Here is a 17,799-nt window from a genome sequence, read left to right as displayed (position 1 = left end):
AGTTGCCTCAGTATATAGTCCCATTTCCAAAGAAGTTGCCGCGCATGTAAAGCGAAACAAAATATGAAAGTGTGCAGTACATCTTGAAATGAGCTTGGGCCCATAGGAGGCAGCAACGTTTCAGGATCTGATTGTACAGTTTCTCTTTTGCATGGTAGAAATTCAATTTGTATTTGGTGATGTAGTGACAAACTGTGTTCACAGACGACCAACCCGTTGTCCCGTGCACTCAGATTTTTTCTGAATCTTTTAATGAACTACCATGAAATTGACAGATTCTCAGAACTGTTGCATTATTTGCCAGCACAGTCTTTCACAGAATGGTGAACACCTCTCCATCTTTTTATACCCGGTCATGTTACTAACCTGTTGCCAGTAAACCATGTTCACTGTCAATCGTTCCACCAGGTGTTTCCTTTTGGCATTTCGCAACTTTTCTAGTCTTTTGTTTCCACTGTGCCAACTTTTTTTGGAACATGTTGCTGACAAATTCAAATTCAAAATGGGCATCTCTTTTTTTTTTAAACAATAAAGTTTCTCAGTTTTAACATTTGATAAGTTGTCTTTGTGCTATTTTCAGTGTTTTGCACATCTTCACATTTAGTTTCTATTTATATTTTTACACAGCGTGCCAACTTTTTTTTGGAAATGGGAGTTATTCTGCAGGTGTAGACAACAAGACTGGAAAGCGACCTCTTCTTTGTCCGACCATCTTTATTTGTTTGTATGTTTCTGCACTTACTAGGTTTAAAGAAAAGAAAATATGCTGTGAATAAACTCTACACTGTGAGCGTTTTAGAAAAAGGCTCGAAATATCAACTCTAACAGAGATGAAAGGTAGGCGACAGATGTGATATGAGTGGCAGCTGACTTCATGTAGTCCCTTAGGTTAGTGTGTGTGCGTCTCTCACCATTTGATGTCATCTGTGTGTCCAGTGTAATGTCTCTGCAGCTGCTCATCCACGTTGAACAGGACGACCACCGAGGCGATGAAATACACCGTTTCTCCAGTGGGCAACAGGTAAAGGTTGGAGCGACAGTCTCGGCCACGGTAACCGTAACTGGACAATCAGAGAGGTCAAGGGATGAAACAAGTAGAGGTGAAATCTGATAGTAAACTGAATATCTTTTGCTATTTGACCGCTGGATAAAAATAAAACTTTGAAGATAACAGCCTAGACTTCAGCTATTGTGACCTTTTGTACTCTTTATCTATGTTTTAAAGACCAAGAGATGAATCAGGGAAAAAAGTTATTAGCTGCAAGGTCAGAAACCACAGAAATGACATTAAAATGCATTCAAACTAATCTATCTACTGTGTGCATGTGTCTAATTTGTTTTTACTGGATTTAGCACACAAAATATGCAGCCCACGTCTATTTCTCTCTCTCTCTCTCTCTCTCTCTCTCTCTCTCTCTCTCTCCACAGATTTAATCTTTTCTTTGTCTCCCTCTGGCTTTTTCCCCTTAGGCTTTCTGCTAGACTGAACAACACACTACATTCATTCTTTCATCAACAAATGAAAGAAAGCGAGAAAGCACAAAATGAAACAAAATAAAACAGCACAAGAGGAGCTGCTGACTGGTTGTGCTTCAGCCTGCCAGCTGTGTTCAGGTTATTACTGACTGCAGGCTGCAGAGCGATGAGCCCGACTCTTACTGCGGCAGCGCTGCACGGCAGAAATGAACATCTGAACAGATCTACTCTGACAAGCAGGGAGAGGCGACGACACTTTTGTCAGCTTCCTCTCTTAACTACATAACAGGCCAATCTATAGTCACTCTCCTCAGGGGATTACTTTTGAAAACTTTCCAAATCACAAGCAGGCTTTTTATTTCTACTGAGAAAAAAAAAAAAGAGGTAAGTGGTATCACACAGGTAGCATCAGTTTTCTGTCTCTTGCTTTTTTTTAAACATGTTGCCGTGAAAGGATACACCCAGTCCAGCTTGAGTTTGTTGCTGGGCAGGTCTGCTTTGGCCTCCAGGCAGTAGCTGTCCACCTGCTCTTTGGGCATGAACATGGTGATGGGGCGACCCTTCAAGTACATTTTCACATAACCTTCCTCTAGAAAAAGCAATAGAAAGGAGCAGTGAGATCATATGCATGTAGGAGAACACAGATGTGATGGTGGGGTCATGAAGAGACATGACACATACTACAGTGAAGCATAATACAATGTGTTATTATGACGTGAATGACAAATGAATGTGTGACAAGATTAGAGGATAATGGAGAGATGTGATATGATGGGGTTTTTGCTATTAAAAGAGAAAAGGACAGACTTTGCAAACACAAACAAATCAGCTTTTTAACTGACTTTATTAGTCATTTCAAAAACATCTTTATGACAACATAGCGCAACATGAACACTTAATGAACAAAACTCATAAATATTCAGCTCACAGCAGAGGTTAACCAACATAAAATGCAGACACAAGCAGAGTTATGCAAATGTTATGAAAACAAACAAACAAAACGAACAGATCCAGGCTTAGAAAAGCGGATAATGAGAAATTAATTTAAAACATGTTAACACTAAAAAAGAAATCATGCAGAAAACATCAAGGGAACCAAAAGAAACAAACTTACATTTATAAAGTTCCCAATCTCACCCATAAGTCCATGTTTCATAAAGGACATGAGTGAGATTGGGAACATTGAGTTTGATTATTTATTTTAGATTTAGTTCTGCTAAGAAATACCTGCAATCTCTCTGCAATGTCTGGTATAAGAGGTTTTTACTGAGATATGAATTTGGCTCCGTACTGTCTGGCTCAGATGTTTTAAAGCTTGATAACTGGAATAATTATTCCTATTCCTATTACATATCTAGAGAGGTGAGTGTTGCTGTTCTGTGTTTCCAGACTCAGTAACAAATCTGGAAGTACTGGCTGGGAGACTTGATGGGGCTGCGATAACTGGGCGTATCGAGAGGAGAGTACGATGACAAACTTCCTGACTTTCTCAGCTGGATGCTAAAATTTGGAGTCTTTCTGGCCGCCGGCACCTTGGCGGGACCGCCCTTTTTGGCCATGCTTGCTTTGCTGCTTTCTGAGGTTTGTTGGGGGTTGGTTGCAGAACGGGCTGTTATAGCCGAAGCAACGGCCTTGCCGCTGGTCCCCGTCCGTTTGGCAGAGCGGCTGAGGTAAATCTGTACTGTGACTATAATGTAGGTGGGAGGGACAAGAGCAGAGGAGCCGATGGTGGAGAGGGGTGTTGGAGGTTGTCCAATTGGGTGGAGGGGGCCAAAGAGGGACAAACAGGGGCAAAGGAGCAAGAAATGTAAGGGGTGGAGGAGGTTGGTAAAATAAGTTAGACAAAGGTAATGGCTGTTTTTTTTTTTGTTTTGTTAAAATCATCATGAAATTGGCAAAACACAAACTATCAAAAGGAAACTAGGGACTCATCATCAAACACTAGGATCTTATTTTGAAAAAAGTAATAAAATGAAATAATTTTTTTCACTGTCTCTCATGAATTAGATGTTTCCTTGCTAGTCTAAATCAGTGGTTTCAAATCTCAGGGTCAGGACCCATGAGAGGGGCCACAAGATTAATCTGGAGATGATTAATGGGGCAGCAGAGAATTTTTTTTGGTATTTTATTTTATTTTATTTTACTTTATTTTATTTTATGAATCCAAGTAATTTCCAAAAGGCCTCCTGGAAAGAATATGCATGTCTTCTTCTTTCAGTTCATAAATTTGTAACTAATAGCCGGTGTAACTTCTTTTAATCAGCTGCACATGCAAAAATGTGAAATTTGTCAACAGGCAGCATACAATTCAACACATAGGGAGATTATCCAATAACAAAGGAGTCATAAATAAAGTATTTACTTGAGTTTGAATTTACTTTTTACTTTTAACACCAAATTACATTACGTTCTATTTTCAGTTTTCTATGACAATTCTTTGATCTGTGCTTTTGTCCTGTGAAGTGCTGCATCGTTTTATCTTTTCAGGAGATGGTTACAATACATGCTGTAGATGTATTGTATGCCGCATGTGACGAGCCTCTGCTCCATTTTAAAGGATGTTGAGAACCACTGGTCTAGATGCTTTCAAGGGTAAAAAATCTTTCTGTCTAAAGAATAAATTATCCTGTGACAAGACTGTGCAAACAGCAATATATGTGTGAGGAAATGAGCTTTAACTCTTATTCTTTTAAATTCTTGGCAGCTTTGTGACGAGGACTACACACAAACAGACAACACTTAAAGCCATGTGAGAAAACTACAAGTCAAACAGACTCAACAGGAGCTAAAAGATCCTGAATGTGTTTGTGATGCAAATTTTCATTTTGAGAGAAAATAAGAGCGGCGAAATCTACTTGCTCTCAACTACAGCGAGGAATCTCAGAAAAAGAGGATTTAAGTGTTCGCAGAAAAACTCAAGGCGGCTGTGAGGAGGCGAGTGTCTTCAATCTTTGTGTTGTTACTATGGTGACAGACACTAAATACCTCTAAAGTGAGCGAAAGCTGTGAGCAGTGAGCACACACGCACACACACACACAGTGTGGAGTGGACTGCAAACACTGCAATCACACTCTGATGCAGCTCTCAGTGGAGGTTAGGTAGCGTGTGTGTGTGTGTGTGTGTGTGTGTGTGTGTGTGTGTGTGTGTGTGTGTGTGTGTGTGTGTGTGCTGGTTTAAGAACAATACAAGCTAACTTTCACACACACACACACACTCAACCCACTCCTGCCCCTTGTCTGAACAGCTCCCTGATCACTGCACCGAAGGGAATCTCTAAATTTGAATGTTCAGGATGTAAAATCCCAAAATTTCAGAATAAAAGTCCTGTTTTTATCTTGTGCATGTACAGAGGTCAAAATCATCTGCAGTGTCCAGAGAGCTGTGTAGGCCAGGGGGCTTCAGGGGTGAGGAAAGGGGTGTGAAGCCTACCTTTGCAGTGGGTCACACGTCGCGTCCCTTGTAAAGGTCACAGAGAGAGACACAAGCACCAGGTGAGGGGTGGCATGTCTTCCTCACTTCCTGGTCTGTCCTAATATGAGCGTGCTCCCTGTTTCCTGCCGTTAATGAACAGCAGCTTCTGTCCTTAATGTTCTTAATGAATGAGTGCTCATTTCCTGCGTCATGGTGTACCACCCTCTTCTCCTTTGTGGTGAGTAATTAAATTTGTTTGTAGTATCAGTTGAAGCTCTTTGCATGGAATCACTTCATGTATAACAGGTAAGAATTACATCGGCAGAATTTAATGTTGCAATTATCATTTGTATTGGTTAAATGTCCCCCCCGCTGGCAATTTATGTCCATAACACCGCCCTGATCGTGCCACTTTGCAGTGGATTATTTGTCTGTAATTAATTAGAATGTCCAGTAAGTGCTGTAGCAGTAATTACCTCTGTGGCTCACTTTCTCTTGATAGTCAGCATCAACCTTAGAGATATTTAAGGCTATGTGGTCACATGTGATTTATTACTGGACTGTATTAGCATTTGTACTTTGTAATCTGATGGTGTACAAAGCTCTGAATAAGGCGTATTTGTCTTTATTTACTAAAGGTAGTTTATTTATTAGGATTCAAACTGTAGACAGGTAAACCAAATGAAAGACAGCAGCTCAATTTGCACAAAAATCAATAGCATGCTGGAGATGAAAATCTGATCAATACTCATTTCATTTCATATTCAGGCCCGTTGTTTTGTGTGTTTCCTGTTATTTGTTTCAAGAATAAACTGTGTGAAGGTTGTTTTGTCTCATCAGAATCTAACGGGGGTTATTTTAGCTCTTTACTTTCTGTATGGCACGGATCTTATGGAGCTTATGAATATCACTTGAACTACTGAAAAGATTTTTAAAATCTGGCAGAAAAATAAGAGGAATCATGAGCTAGGAATACCTTAGCGGGTTGTTGTCTTCAGATAAAGCGAGCTGTCACAACCTCAAGAGAAATTCTGGGCCGTTGGTATATTTCGGAAATGTGGACTAAAGCTAAAGGTTTCCAGCTACATTTCAGGTTTATGGAAATCATTTCACACATTTTCTGTAGATCCACATGCATTTAGCAACAATATCTCATCGATCAAGCTAATTTCTCAGAGACAACTGTTTGAAATGATTTATGTAAATAAAGTTTTACACACAGTTTTTACCAGACACCTTAAATTATAAACTAAAGTTGAACTTAAACAACACAGAAAGAGCTTTAAAAAGAAAAGATGAATGAAAGCAGAATGTGAAGATGTAGTAATGGATGAAGAATGGTTACTTGTGAAGGGATGGATCACGGACAAGATGAATGTTTAAGATACAGCATCATGTAGAGAAACCCTCAGTGGCGTCTCTGTGTGCAGAAAACAGTTCGAGGCACTGACTCAAACTGTAGTTGACGTCAGTTTCTGTCTTCTTTTGGGAAAAAAATGAATAAATGTAGTATTCTTGATTTTGACAGGTTGCCTCTAAAACCTAAAACAGGTTGACCTTTAACTGACACAGGGAGCCACTGAGTATTTTGTGTGATGGCTCTTGGAGGGTTGTATCACTGCATGAAATTGTCATAGCTGTCAGGCTACAGAGCCATAAAGAAGCCTCTAGTTCTTACCTGCATTGAACACTGGGTCCCTCTGTTTGCTGCAAAGTAAATAAGTAAACAAACAGCTGTCATTCAGCATCCTGCCTCCATATAAATTGATTAGAAAGTGCTTTACAAGAAGATCAATGTGTTCTCAGGTGAATATATCTAATAATAATAACTTTAACGTGATGTTACCTGTCACTTCTTTTTCCGCTGGAATTGCTGCCGGTGGATCCGGCGCGAGTTCGGTTGCCCTTGGAGTCGCTCGAATCTTTCCGTGTCAAAGTTCCCACATGCTCATTTGAGTTGGCTCTCCTCACAGTGCTGTGGTGAGGAGGGAGGCGGACAGAGGCAAAAACAGAGAAAGACAGAGTGGAGGGAGGAAGAAGAAGAAGAAATAGATCATAAAACTACTACCTGACACTGCTTTTCTAAAAAAATAAATAAAAAAAGCTCTTTTCACCAGGAAAGAGCTTTTGAAAGCACTTTTAAGAAAGATGTATTTATTTCATGATTCAGCCTCATTATTAAAAAAAGGAAAGCATGACTCTTAACAAGACTGTCAGGGAGAATTTGCACCAAAACATCAATACAGACATTTAATGATGCTGCGCGGCATTCATAGCAAACATGAACACCAACAGACTGCATATCAAAGCAACCACAGCAACAACACAGACAGGAACACTGAACTAATGCATAAAAAAATGACAGATCTACTGTTTTTGGGGGATTTAATTCATTATTTTACAGATCAGTTTTACAAATGTAATTTGTGCCATTAACAATAGTGTGTAAGTGATAGTGAAAAAAAAGAGTAACACCTGTAAATGGAGAATCAAGGCCGGGAGAGCACAGTACTTTTAAACCTCAAAAAATAAGAACAAGCTCTAGTTACCAGACATATTTCATTCCTAGTTGAACTCTCTGGGTCTGTCTGATCATGTGCCATGACATCTTTGCTCACTTTGATTCAGTGGGACTCTCTGAACTCCCTAAAACACCTCAATGTGCTCACATGTGATAGATCCAACCGGAGTTGCCTTAATCAGGGTTGAAAATAAGGTTGTTATAGACAAATTATTAACAAATAATAAATAAAAACAGTCAAACTTCTACCACAAATACTAATGCATAAAGCCTATAACAGTAAATCCCAGTAAAAAAGGGGAAAATCATTATAAATCTAATTGATGGGTTTCATTATGCCTGATTTTAGGGGGTGCTGCAGCCCTCTCAGCACTCCCCCACGTCCATGAGTACAGACCTGTGCAAATCTGCATATTAGTGGTGCAGACAGCCTGCCCATTCACAACAATGAAAAGGCTCCATCAGCAATCCAATGGCCAGTAGGCCCAGTCACCTAATCCACCCTATGGGAGTAAGGTCTATTCAAATCCTAAAACTGGCCGGTGGCCGTTATCCCTTCTGGAGAGCCGGTGTGTGTTTGTTCAGTAAAGAGCAGAATAGAATAGAATAGAATAGAATAGAAAGAAGAGAGAGAGCGAGAGAGAAACTGTTGTTTGCTGTGTTATCCCATGAGGAATCATAGTAATTGGGCCACAGGGCATTAGGGAAGGTTGACTGGATTGTGACCAATCTGCGATTTAGACTAATCCCAGACACAGTAAGCAACACAAAATCCAAAGATTCAAACAATAAACAGTGAATATTAGCAAGGATGGAAATGATGAATGTCGCAGTTAACTGATTTAATAACTTGGTTAGCATGTATCGGGGCTGTGATGTTAGTTATAGTAACCAGTACACTGTAAATTCCTCTCACCTGAGGGGCAGGTAGAGAAATCTAGAAGGGCGAGGCAGAGAAGACAAACTGGACAGATTGGCGGGACATTGTAGGTGGACGGGACACAAACAGGATCACAGGTGTGATCATGTTAACAGAACATGCGAGGAGACAGGAAGACAGACAGCACATAGATAAACAGAGGAGACGACTGATGACTCGAATCTTGATGAATTACCACTTTACAGTATTAAATCCATACTAATTAGATTTAATATCTCTATGAAGAGGATTGGAGATTTTACAGAGATTTTTTTTAATATTCAGTGTAAGTAAAAACTGAAACCCTCCATTTATCACAGCAGCAAGAAACTCAGACATTAGCTTAATTAACATCCAAACAGCCGAGCTCATGTGATTTGTATTTTTTCTGCGGTTTAAACAACCAGGAGGGAGTTAAAAACTTAGACAAAATAGACATTTTATTGTTGAGTGTGTTGACCAATAATTAAGTGAAAGAATAAACAATCCCCTGGGATTTGCTCTGGGCTTTGTGGAGACGGTTTTAAAACAGCACTAAAACATTTATGATGGAAAAATTGAGGAAAAGTTTGATAGTTGAATAAAACGCAAAAATCTTTATGCCTGTGGAGGTTGCATTAGGGGGGGCTGAGCACCTCTAAAAGCTCTAAACAGCTCTGTATCCAAGTGAAAAACTAGTCACGCATGATGCGACTGTAAAGTCGAATTACTTTCGACTACAAGCTCAAGAGATCATGGGGTAGAAGGAGTCAGTTAACCTTGAAACACAAGAAAACAGGAACAACAAAGAAATACACAAGAACAAATCACATTTTCTGTCCTTCTTGGTGTTTGGGGATTTATTCCTACCAACCATCCTCATACTGGTAACATTTCAATTTGCACAGCCATTTCTTTACTGTCCTCTCCAGTAAACCTCAAGGTGAGAGTCAGCGAGCATTAAAAGTATCAGTTCTCAGTATCGGAAAACAACCCCCGAAGCAGAAATAAAAGTACACACATGGAAAATCAAAGAAACAACGCCACAGGGGAGTTCACAGCTGTTTTTATTGGAGCTGGTCTCTGCTGTCTGCTGAGCTTTATCTGATTATGGTAATGTCATCCAGAGATGGGAAAAGGCTATTGTTCCCCTGACAGACAAGATTGATAACCTGTGCTCCACATGCATGTATAAAGACACACACACACACATAGCAGAGAAGCAGAGACAGTGATGACGACTATGTTTCTCTGTTTTTCAGCCGTGTTAAATGTCAGTTGCTTTGGCTGATAAAAAGCCAGAAGTATGACGATTTATGACTCAAATTAACGGACGTGGTGTGGACAGATGTGACAGTAAATGTCTCGAGACAAATAAAACGTCTGGAAAGAAAGACGTGATGCATGCAAGACCTCACAACCTGGCCTACACATTTACAAGAGTGTTAACAAGGCATGACGTTTCAGTAAAAAAGCACAACAAAATCTACTTCATTTTCCAAACAACCTCTTTAAAAGTCAAAATAATGTAATAGATACCTCTTGTTGGCTGGTGTGCTGGTGTCCTTCCTGGATCCAGATCCAGATGGGGAGGGCAGAGTCCCGCTGCCTTTCTTTGGTAGGATGGTCCCGTTGTTTACTGTGGGCCGTAACGGCAGGGTGGCGATCATTGGCCTGGCTGGAAGAAAGAGGACAACAACAGACAGTGTTCAGAATTTTTTTTTATATAAGACGGGTATCAACTGATGTGGAGTCATTAGAAGAACACGGACGGAGATGTTACAGAAGGCTGATCAAAATAATATACATATGTAAAAATCTACAACACTGTATTTAAACAAATTGTACAGTCCTAGTGTTGTGCAAAGCTTGCCAGCATGCACTGGGGTAACAGGTTTATAGACATCACTGTTTGTTTAGGCATGTTTTGAGTGTGCATGTTCCTTCAGACGTCTGTAAACGTGGTCAGTTATGAAGCTTTTAATCACTTCTGAGAAGCTCATTGAGCGTGTTGCTAAGCTGGAAGCCTTGATTCAGAAGAATTTCTTGTGTACTGTGGCCATAACGTAACATTTTTAAATGAAATGAAATGTCCACAATAATCATATTAAAACATTAAAAGGTATTTTTTGTTACAAACATTGTTAACTTTCTTATGAATACAAAAAATAACATTATTATGGTTCATTTTTTCCCTATAACCTTTCCTTTGTCTGAGATATTACTCTCTACTTGTGTCTGTAATAGTAATAAAAACTGAAATGAACTGCAACGCTTGGTCATTTAAATGTATTATTCCAGTGGTAAACACCATTAAAGTACTCATAAGGATCATAAGGATAAAGCAGAGGCGGCGAATGAGATTCCTATAATTCAAATGTGAATTATCTTAATTCAATGTTGTTTCTCATTTTATTGATGCTATTGTTTTGTTTAATCACTTTTTCATACAGATGATATATGTTAATTGTTTGCAAGAGGTGGTTTGACAAATCACACACGTACACACACACAGACACGCACGCCAGTCAGACAAGCCCAGAATAACAAAGCCAAGCTGCAGCTTTGCTGTGATAAATATTTAATAGACCCTGTTCATCCAGCAGACACACACACACACACACACACACACACACACACACATTGCTCTGTTATCTTTCATGTAGTAATTGTGCAGGGGCAAACCGAGGTTGTAATTTTGTTAGCATGTTAAAGAAGATGAATGTTTTTCTGTGTCTGTCCACGGCGATACAGTGTCTGCCTTCATGGGCTGAGCTTTGTTAAGCAGGTCATTGTGTTTCAGTGGGGAAGCATACAGCTGGCTCCCTGCAGCTGTAAGTAGAGAACAATAAGGTAAAGGAGCTCTGAGTCTAAGTCATCCTCCACCTCCCAAACCAATCCGAAACTTCATCTATCTGTTGTCACTGAAACTGGCAGCAGCTCAGATTCTTAACCTTTTACTGATTCATCATTCAAATGCACATTTGAGGACATTAAGTGCAGCTGATGTCACATGCAGATTACATCACTGTCTCGTGTGAAGATGCTATTTGGGAGACAGATTGTATCAAACACAACTCAGCTGAAAATTGACAGATGTATTATTGTTACCTACATTTCTCTCAGTGACTTTACTGAAAGTACAGACGAGAACTTGCTGCATTCAGCTGTGCGATATCAAGTGAGACTTGTGCCTCTTATCTGTGAGGAAACCTGCCTTAAATGAACTTAATTCTAGACTATTGAAGCTAAACTGAGACAGCTAAATGTTGTTTTACTCTAACTTAATGGAGTAATTTGACATTTCGCTTATTTACTTCCTTGTTGAGAGTTAATTGATACCAGAAGATAGCACTCTAATATTTGTCTGGTCAATAAAAAAGCTTTGTTAGCAGCAGCAGAGACAGGCAAGCTGCTTGTCTCTGCTGCTGCTCGACAACAGCCCTTTCTTTACTAAGACATAAACAGAACACGTGTGCTTAGCAGCTTACTTCACTAAGTTGTGACAGTTCATTGATAAAATTGCCCGTATTGGAAACATAAACACTAAAAAGATGCATGTTGAGTGTACATAACGCAGACACAAATGGTGCCACAATACATTGACCTCAGACAGTGCAGCACTTTAGGTTACTGTGTGTGTTTCCTGGTGAAATATGTACACAACATGATACCAGCAGGCAGTGACCAGGCCTGGTTAGTGCAGACAGACTCCACAGTCAGCCTACCTGGCTTCCCAACACTGCTGTCTGCTGAGGGAGACTTTTTCATCATAGCAGGTTCTATACACATAACGCACAACACGTTTAACAACACATCACAGTCCAGGAGAGGAGAGGACAGGAGGGAGAGGAAGAGGAGATCGGTAACTAGTCAGAGGAAGCAGGATTTGAAGGAGACATCATCAGGTAAGACAGAAAAAGTCCAAAAACCTGCTGACCCCAGAAGAAGAACTGAAGAAACCCCAAACATGTGTACATATACTTTATGTTACCTTTGGTGGGTCCTCTGCGTGACCCCATGGCCTGTTGCTCCTCAGACACGTTCAGCCGGCGCACCACGTCGGCCAGAGCGGACTTCAGAAGCTGGATCTCATCCTCCTGCATCTGGACCCTCTGCTCCAGGGAGGCAATGCGGTCAGTCACCTCCATACTGCTGGCTGCTGACGCACTGTCATCTGAGGGAACAGTGAACTCATGTCAGAGATGCAGACAATGCTGATACTATATCAGGGCTTTTTTTTTTTTTTAATGCCATATCAAATAAAGTTAGTCAGTCCTTTCCATGGTTTTGTCACATGTAGATATCTCCTTTTACAATGAATCTATTTTATCTTCAGACTCAGATCACAGCAGGGTGTTCATAAATTATTATTTTATTATATTAATATATTTAAATGATTTCCTCTCAAGAGTAAGACGAGAAAACTAAGTAGATGGTTAACATGGCTTAGCATAAAGATTAGAAAGAGGGAGTAACTTTAACCTCGCTCTGTCCGAAGGTGACCTTCAGAAGGAGCCAGGCTCCCTTCATTTCCTCTCTTTGTGTGAAGCTAAACTAAACTTTACTTTACAAAGTTTCATGTTTACTGTACAAAAATGCTGAGAGGAGAGCACATACTGGCTTACCAAGAATACACCATATTATGTTTGCGGATATGCGAACAGAAATAGGACGACAGAAAAGGTCATTTAATAATCATTGCCAAAAGATGCTTGTGTTTAGTGAAAATGCTGAATATAGGGAGCGACACAATGGGTCCTAGATTCTCATCAACTGTTTTTATACCCTTTATTCATGCACATGGGGACAAACAAAAGAATAGAAAAAGAAAGAAAGGATGAAGCAAGGGATGAAGTACAAACAGCAAACTCCTTTCAAACCATAATCCCACTTTGATGCTTTTAGACTTTCAGGTACTGTCTGTAAAAACTTTTGCCTTCATGATTCAAAGAGTCGACTTCTTTTCTATTTATTCATGAGCCTGTTTGTTAACGTCTCTCTGTTCTTTAGAGCTTAAACAAACTTAACACATTATTTTCACCTCTCCACCTGACACCCCAATCGAGGCCAAGCACCGGCCGCCAGGGTCCACTTCATTAATGACAACGCACACACACATGTACAGGCAGGGTCTCCTCCATTAAGACTTTGATGTCACCGTGGCTTGATGAAATATTAATGTAAATCGGTGCTGTGTTTTCCCTGCAGACTTGCAATAACAGTCTGATGCATTATGCATTAGGGAGCAGGCATCTGGTGATTAGGCAGATGTACAGTCTGTGTTCCTTCTGTGAATCCGAGCTGCCTGCTAACATTATGGAAATCTGAGCAAACGCTTGACTTCTGTACATAACATTCTCAAACAATCAAGTACAACAGTTTTTCAAACACACTGAAAAGTGTCAGATGTGCGTGAATTCAGACGATCTGCTGAAAGCAAAGTGGTGTGATGAGCCTCTGAATCTCTTAGATAAACAAGGACTGCTCGGGGGATTCAGGACACCCTGGATCAGAGAAACTCTACACACACGTGGAACAGAAGATTTAATATTGTAACTTTAAAGCTTGAAAGTAACTTGTTAACAAATATGACTTTCCAACTGAACAGCAAGCGTGGAAGAAACAACTATGTTGTGTATAATTAACCAAAAACCAACCACATTTTTCACATAATTCTTTAGGAAAATTCTTAATTGCTGCAAAAATTGCCAAACATTTAGTACATTCAGATAGAAAACCAAAGCAAGCAGTCAGACATTTTCAACCAGACAATCTAACAAATGTGGTTCTTGATGTTTAACCCTCTACACCCCATAGTGCCTGGAGTGCGGAGGAAAAAAATCCTGTATTACTATTATTCAATAGTTGAAGTTGTCATCAATAACCAGAACCAGAAATATACATCATTACGTTGATCATCTATGATTTTTTCCACCGTCATTCTAAAAATGGCTTCACCAACAAAGCATCCTGAGGTTTACAATCTTATGGAAGCTGTAACATTGTGTTGTGAGGGAGATCCTGACCCACCGCGCATAGAGTAAAGCGACAGAGTTCACCATCAGTAAACAGCGGGCCAGTAAACTGTTTGTTGATGTTTTCAGGGGCAGTTCACCAAAAAGTCGGTTGGGAGGACTGACTAAATTGACTTTACATAAATTCGAACATCTTTTCTCATGTAAGTTGCCAAAGACACTACTTATACTACCACATACTGTTGTTTGTTAGTAGCTGAATGGAGTTGAACAACGGGACTTAACAACTCCCAACTACTGCCGGAGACGGATCCACATATCCACATTTTTCCACATATAAATTGTTCTTTGTTTATATAAAGGAAAAAGCCATTTACAACTGTTTTAGTGCTTTTTTTTTCTTTCTGATGTTGAATCAAATTATGTTTAAAAAGCTAAAAAAATGCCACATATTTAGTATAAATTAAAGAGGAAGTTGTGTTTTTTTAAAAAGTTAAAACAACTTGGGAAATAGAGCTCATTTGAGTGACAGTTCTCTGTGAACTGTAGCAACATTTGAAAATTGTAGTTGGGTCTAGAGGGTGAAATAATTATTGAATTAATGTAACTGTCACACTTCATGCATCACAATAAATATATAGAAGTATATAACCCCATGAGGTCCAATAAGGTCAATTTCATTTATTTGGCAAACACGCCAGAAAAGCAATTTCACAGATTTGTTTACGAGTGGACAAATTCCATTAGAGAGCTGGTTATGAATTGTTTTAGTCGGGGAGACCCTCGATGAGACAGGATGGTAAATTAGTGCATTAGGCAGATGAGACATTTGACGCATGTAGCAGAAAATGGAAATCTGATCAGATTCAAACGGCTGACAACCAATTATTATTCACACAGAAACACACCAGATATAGGCATACACACACACACACACACACACACACACACACAAAGGTGTCCTCCAGTGCCCTGTTTTATTTTGCTTTAGTCACAGCCATTACTGTCTCTTTGTAATCAATACAGACATAGATTTGACTAAAATACTGTTTCTGGCTCCCCATCTGGAGAAATGGATGAAAGCTGCAGGTGCACACTCTGACACATTACACTTCCAGCAGTGAGATAAAATAAGAAATATGTCAGCTTCAATTCATGTTCTCATACATTCACTTACAGACAGATTTCTACTCAAAGGATCAAAAAAATGTATTTCATCACGACAATCTTACTCCTTCTTCTGACAAAGCCTCCTCCAGAGATAAAACTATATCTTAATAACTTTCTGCTCACCTGAGATGCTTTCTTTGAAGCGGCCCTTCTTCATATTCACATGTCACAGAGTGAATATCCCGAGATAAAGCTTCTATTATCTGTTCAGCATCTGTTACAGGTCTGCTTCCAACACTGACACAATGGCAGCATGATACCATCGGTCGTCGAGGTACAATGACTGGCTGTCACAGCAGTGACTCTGTGGCTCGGCACTAACATCCTCCGTCTGTCACCCCGCTCTCTGGTTTAAGATCTCTGGGGCAAGTTAACGCCCAATAACACGCTCAGAGTCAGAAAAGGTCAGTGGAGTTTGCCGTTTGTTTTCATGCAGAAGTATGGGTGTCGATACCGACACTGATGTGACTGATGTGTCTAAATTTGCTCTTGATGTGACAGCAGTCTCTGGGGTTCAGGTCACATGATCTCTGTCCAGAGAAGCCATATCAGTAAGATGTCAATCTTCATTTAACAACAAATCCATCACTACATACACCCTTGGACACCCGTGTCTCTCTTCAGCCCCCCAAAAGCAGATCATTACACCCCACCAAGCTCCTCACGCTCCAGTGCAGTAGCCACACCTGTCAGCCTGGCTGCTTTAAATTACTTCATTTCTGTCAGTCTCCTCTGTCAGAGCTTCTCCTTGACTGTCTTTTTCTGTCCCAGTTTCATTATCTGGTCAATATGTGGCTGGATCACAAATCTGAGACGGATCTCTGAGCCTATCTATCTGCTCACTCCTAATGCATCGTGACACCGCTGCTCCCTATTACCTTCTTCTGCAGGGCAATGTCTTTCTGGCAGGACCACCTGCCTGCTTAAGTGCTTGTCCATCACTTGAACCACAGGGACTCAATGAAGGGCAAATAGAAAACAGGCACAAGAGCCCTTCAGTTCATTTTTCCTGCTCTAAAATAACCACCCCCGCCCCTACTTTCATCTCTATCTTATTCCTGAGTCATTTACTGACCTCATCGCCATCAATAATAAACACTGGAGCGTGCACACATGCTCTGACCCATTTCCCCCCTTCTGCACTCTCATCAACCATAGAGATCAATACACTAAAGGAGTAAAAAGGCTAAAATAGCCCTAGGTAAATAAGAAAGCACTCTCACATTTTGAGCAACATGCATCTACATCAGGCGGTGTCGATCTGGAGCTGTATGGCTTTCTTCTTTATAGATTTGCACTTCTACATTCTACATAAACGCACATGGGGAGGATGTGAATATAAATACACACTCAAGGAATAACAGAAGATGACGTTAAGGAAATTCCCTGTGAGGAAATGTCATGATGCCAGCTGTCTCACCATGTGTTTGAGTACTGCACACTGACAACCAGAGTGATTGATGTCTATTTTCTTTTCACTCAGCGGTGCAGAGAAGTCAAACAATAAAACTAAATTGACTTGATGGAAAGTTCAGTGGCCAGGTTAAGCTGCACCACAATGGGGGTTTTTAGAAAAACCACAACCAGTGTTTGCAGAAAAACCAACAGATGAAAGAAACAAGAGGCTGCAGGAAACAGCCTGTCACAACATCATGACAGCAATTCCTGTTTTCCATAGACAGAACGTTAGCAACAATACCACACTGCTGGCACATCTATCCACTTGCTGGATGCAGATAACAAACAGCAGCTTTGCCAAATGGGTTTAATTTCATAACATGATTGCACATGGCCAGGTGGCGTGCTGTCATAATGCCAATTCAGCTGCCGCAACATTGCTGCGCCTTCAGGAAAAGCCATTTCTCCAAAGACCAATGTCACACTTATTAAGCAACCTGACTTCAATCTGCTGCTGGCTTCGCTAATCGAAGTCCAGACGTAATCATAATCAAGTGGCATGCAGGATTTAATTTCATGCCATGTAGTAAAGGAGGTTGTGATTTAGAGACAGACAAAGGAGTACGATGGGAACAAAGAGTGACTGAAGGCGGGGTGGTGAATAAGCTCGATAATAAAGAGAGTCTACAGACTAGTTAACTGTTTCACTATCTGCCTTCCACTACCATTTGCTAATTAGCAGTAAACACAAAGTAACCCGACTGCAGCAGATGTGACCTAGCGAGTCCAGCTGCCTCGCAAGGTTAAACACAAAGTACAGCTGAGGATTATGAGTACGTCATTGGTTTTGCAGGTGTTTGGTCCTAAACCAAAGTGACTAGAGGTCAATTCATAATTTATGTGCCGCATTTCATGGCAATCCATCAAGTAGTTGTCAAAACTTTTC

The 17,799-nt window shown here is 40.3% G+C and overlaps 1 protein-coding gene across 8 annotated transcripts in view; it reads right to left on the bottom strand.

Annotated features, from left to right (window-relative positions):
* eml1 (EMAP like 1) overlaps positions 1-17,799 on the bottom strand; it is a 51,344-nt gene that overhangs the window by 7,105 nt on the left and 26,440 nt on the right. For 3 of the 8 annotated variants that reach the window (XM_019277116.2, XM_019277112.2, XM_019277113.2), the window contains exons 2-10: positions 12,302-12,484; positions 12,036-12,089; positions 9,847-9,985; positions 8,326-8,373; positions 6,735-6,863; positions 6,567-6,595; positions 4,907-4,933; positions 1,936-2,065; positions 912-1,061 (exon numbers count right to left, since the gene is read on the bottom strand). In XM_019277116.2, coding sequence (XP_019132661.2) covers positions 912-1,061; positions 1,936-2,065; positions 4,907-4,933; positions 6,567-6,595; positions 6,735-6,863; positions 8,326-8,373; positions 9,847-9,985; positions 12,036-12,089; positions 12,302-12,484 — 889 coding nt within the window. Of the gene's footprint in view, positions 1-911; positions 1,062-1,935; positions 2,066-4,906; positions 4,934-6,566; positions 6,596-6,734; positions 6,864-8,325; positions 8,374-9,846; positions 9,986-12,035; positions 12,090-12,301; positions 12,485-15,578; positions 15,667-17,799 lie in introns of those variants that run through there. The other 5 variants (XM_019277115.2, XM_019277114.2, XM_019277117.2 and 2 more) reach the window with 5 other exon arrangements.

Source organism: Larimichthys crocea, chromosome XXIV (assembly GCF_000972845.2).
Source record: "Larimichthys crocea isolate SSNF chromosome XXIV, L_crocea_2.0, whole genome shotgun sequence".
NCBI lineage: Eukaryota > Metazoa > Chordata > Actinopteri > Sciaenidae > Larimichthys > Larimichthys crocea.
The sequence above is the reverse complement of the archived record's forward strand: the minus strand, read 5'-3'. Positions and strand labels throughout refer to the sequence as shown.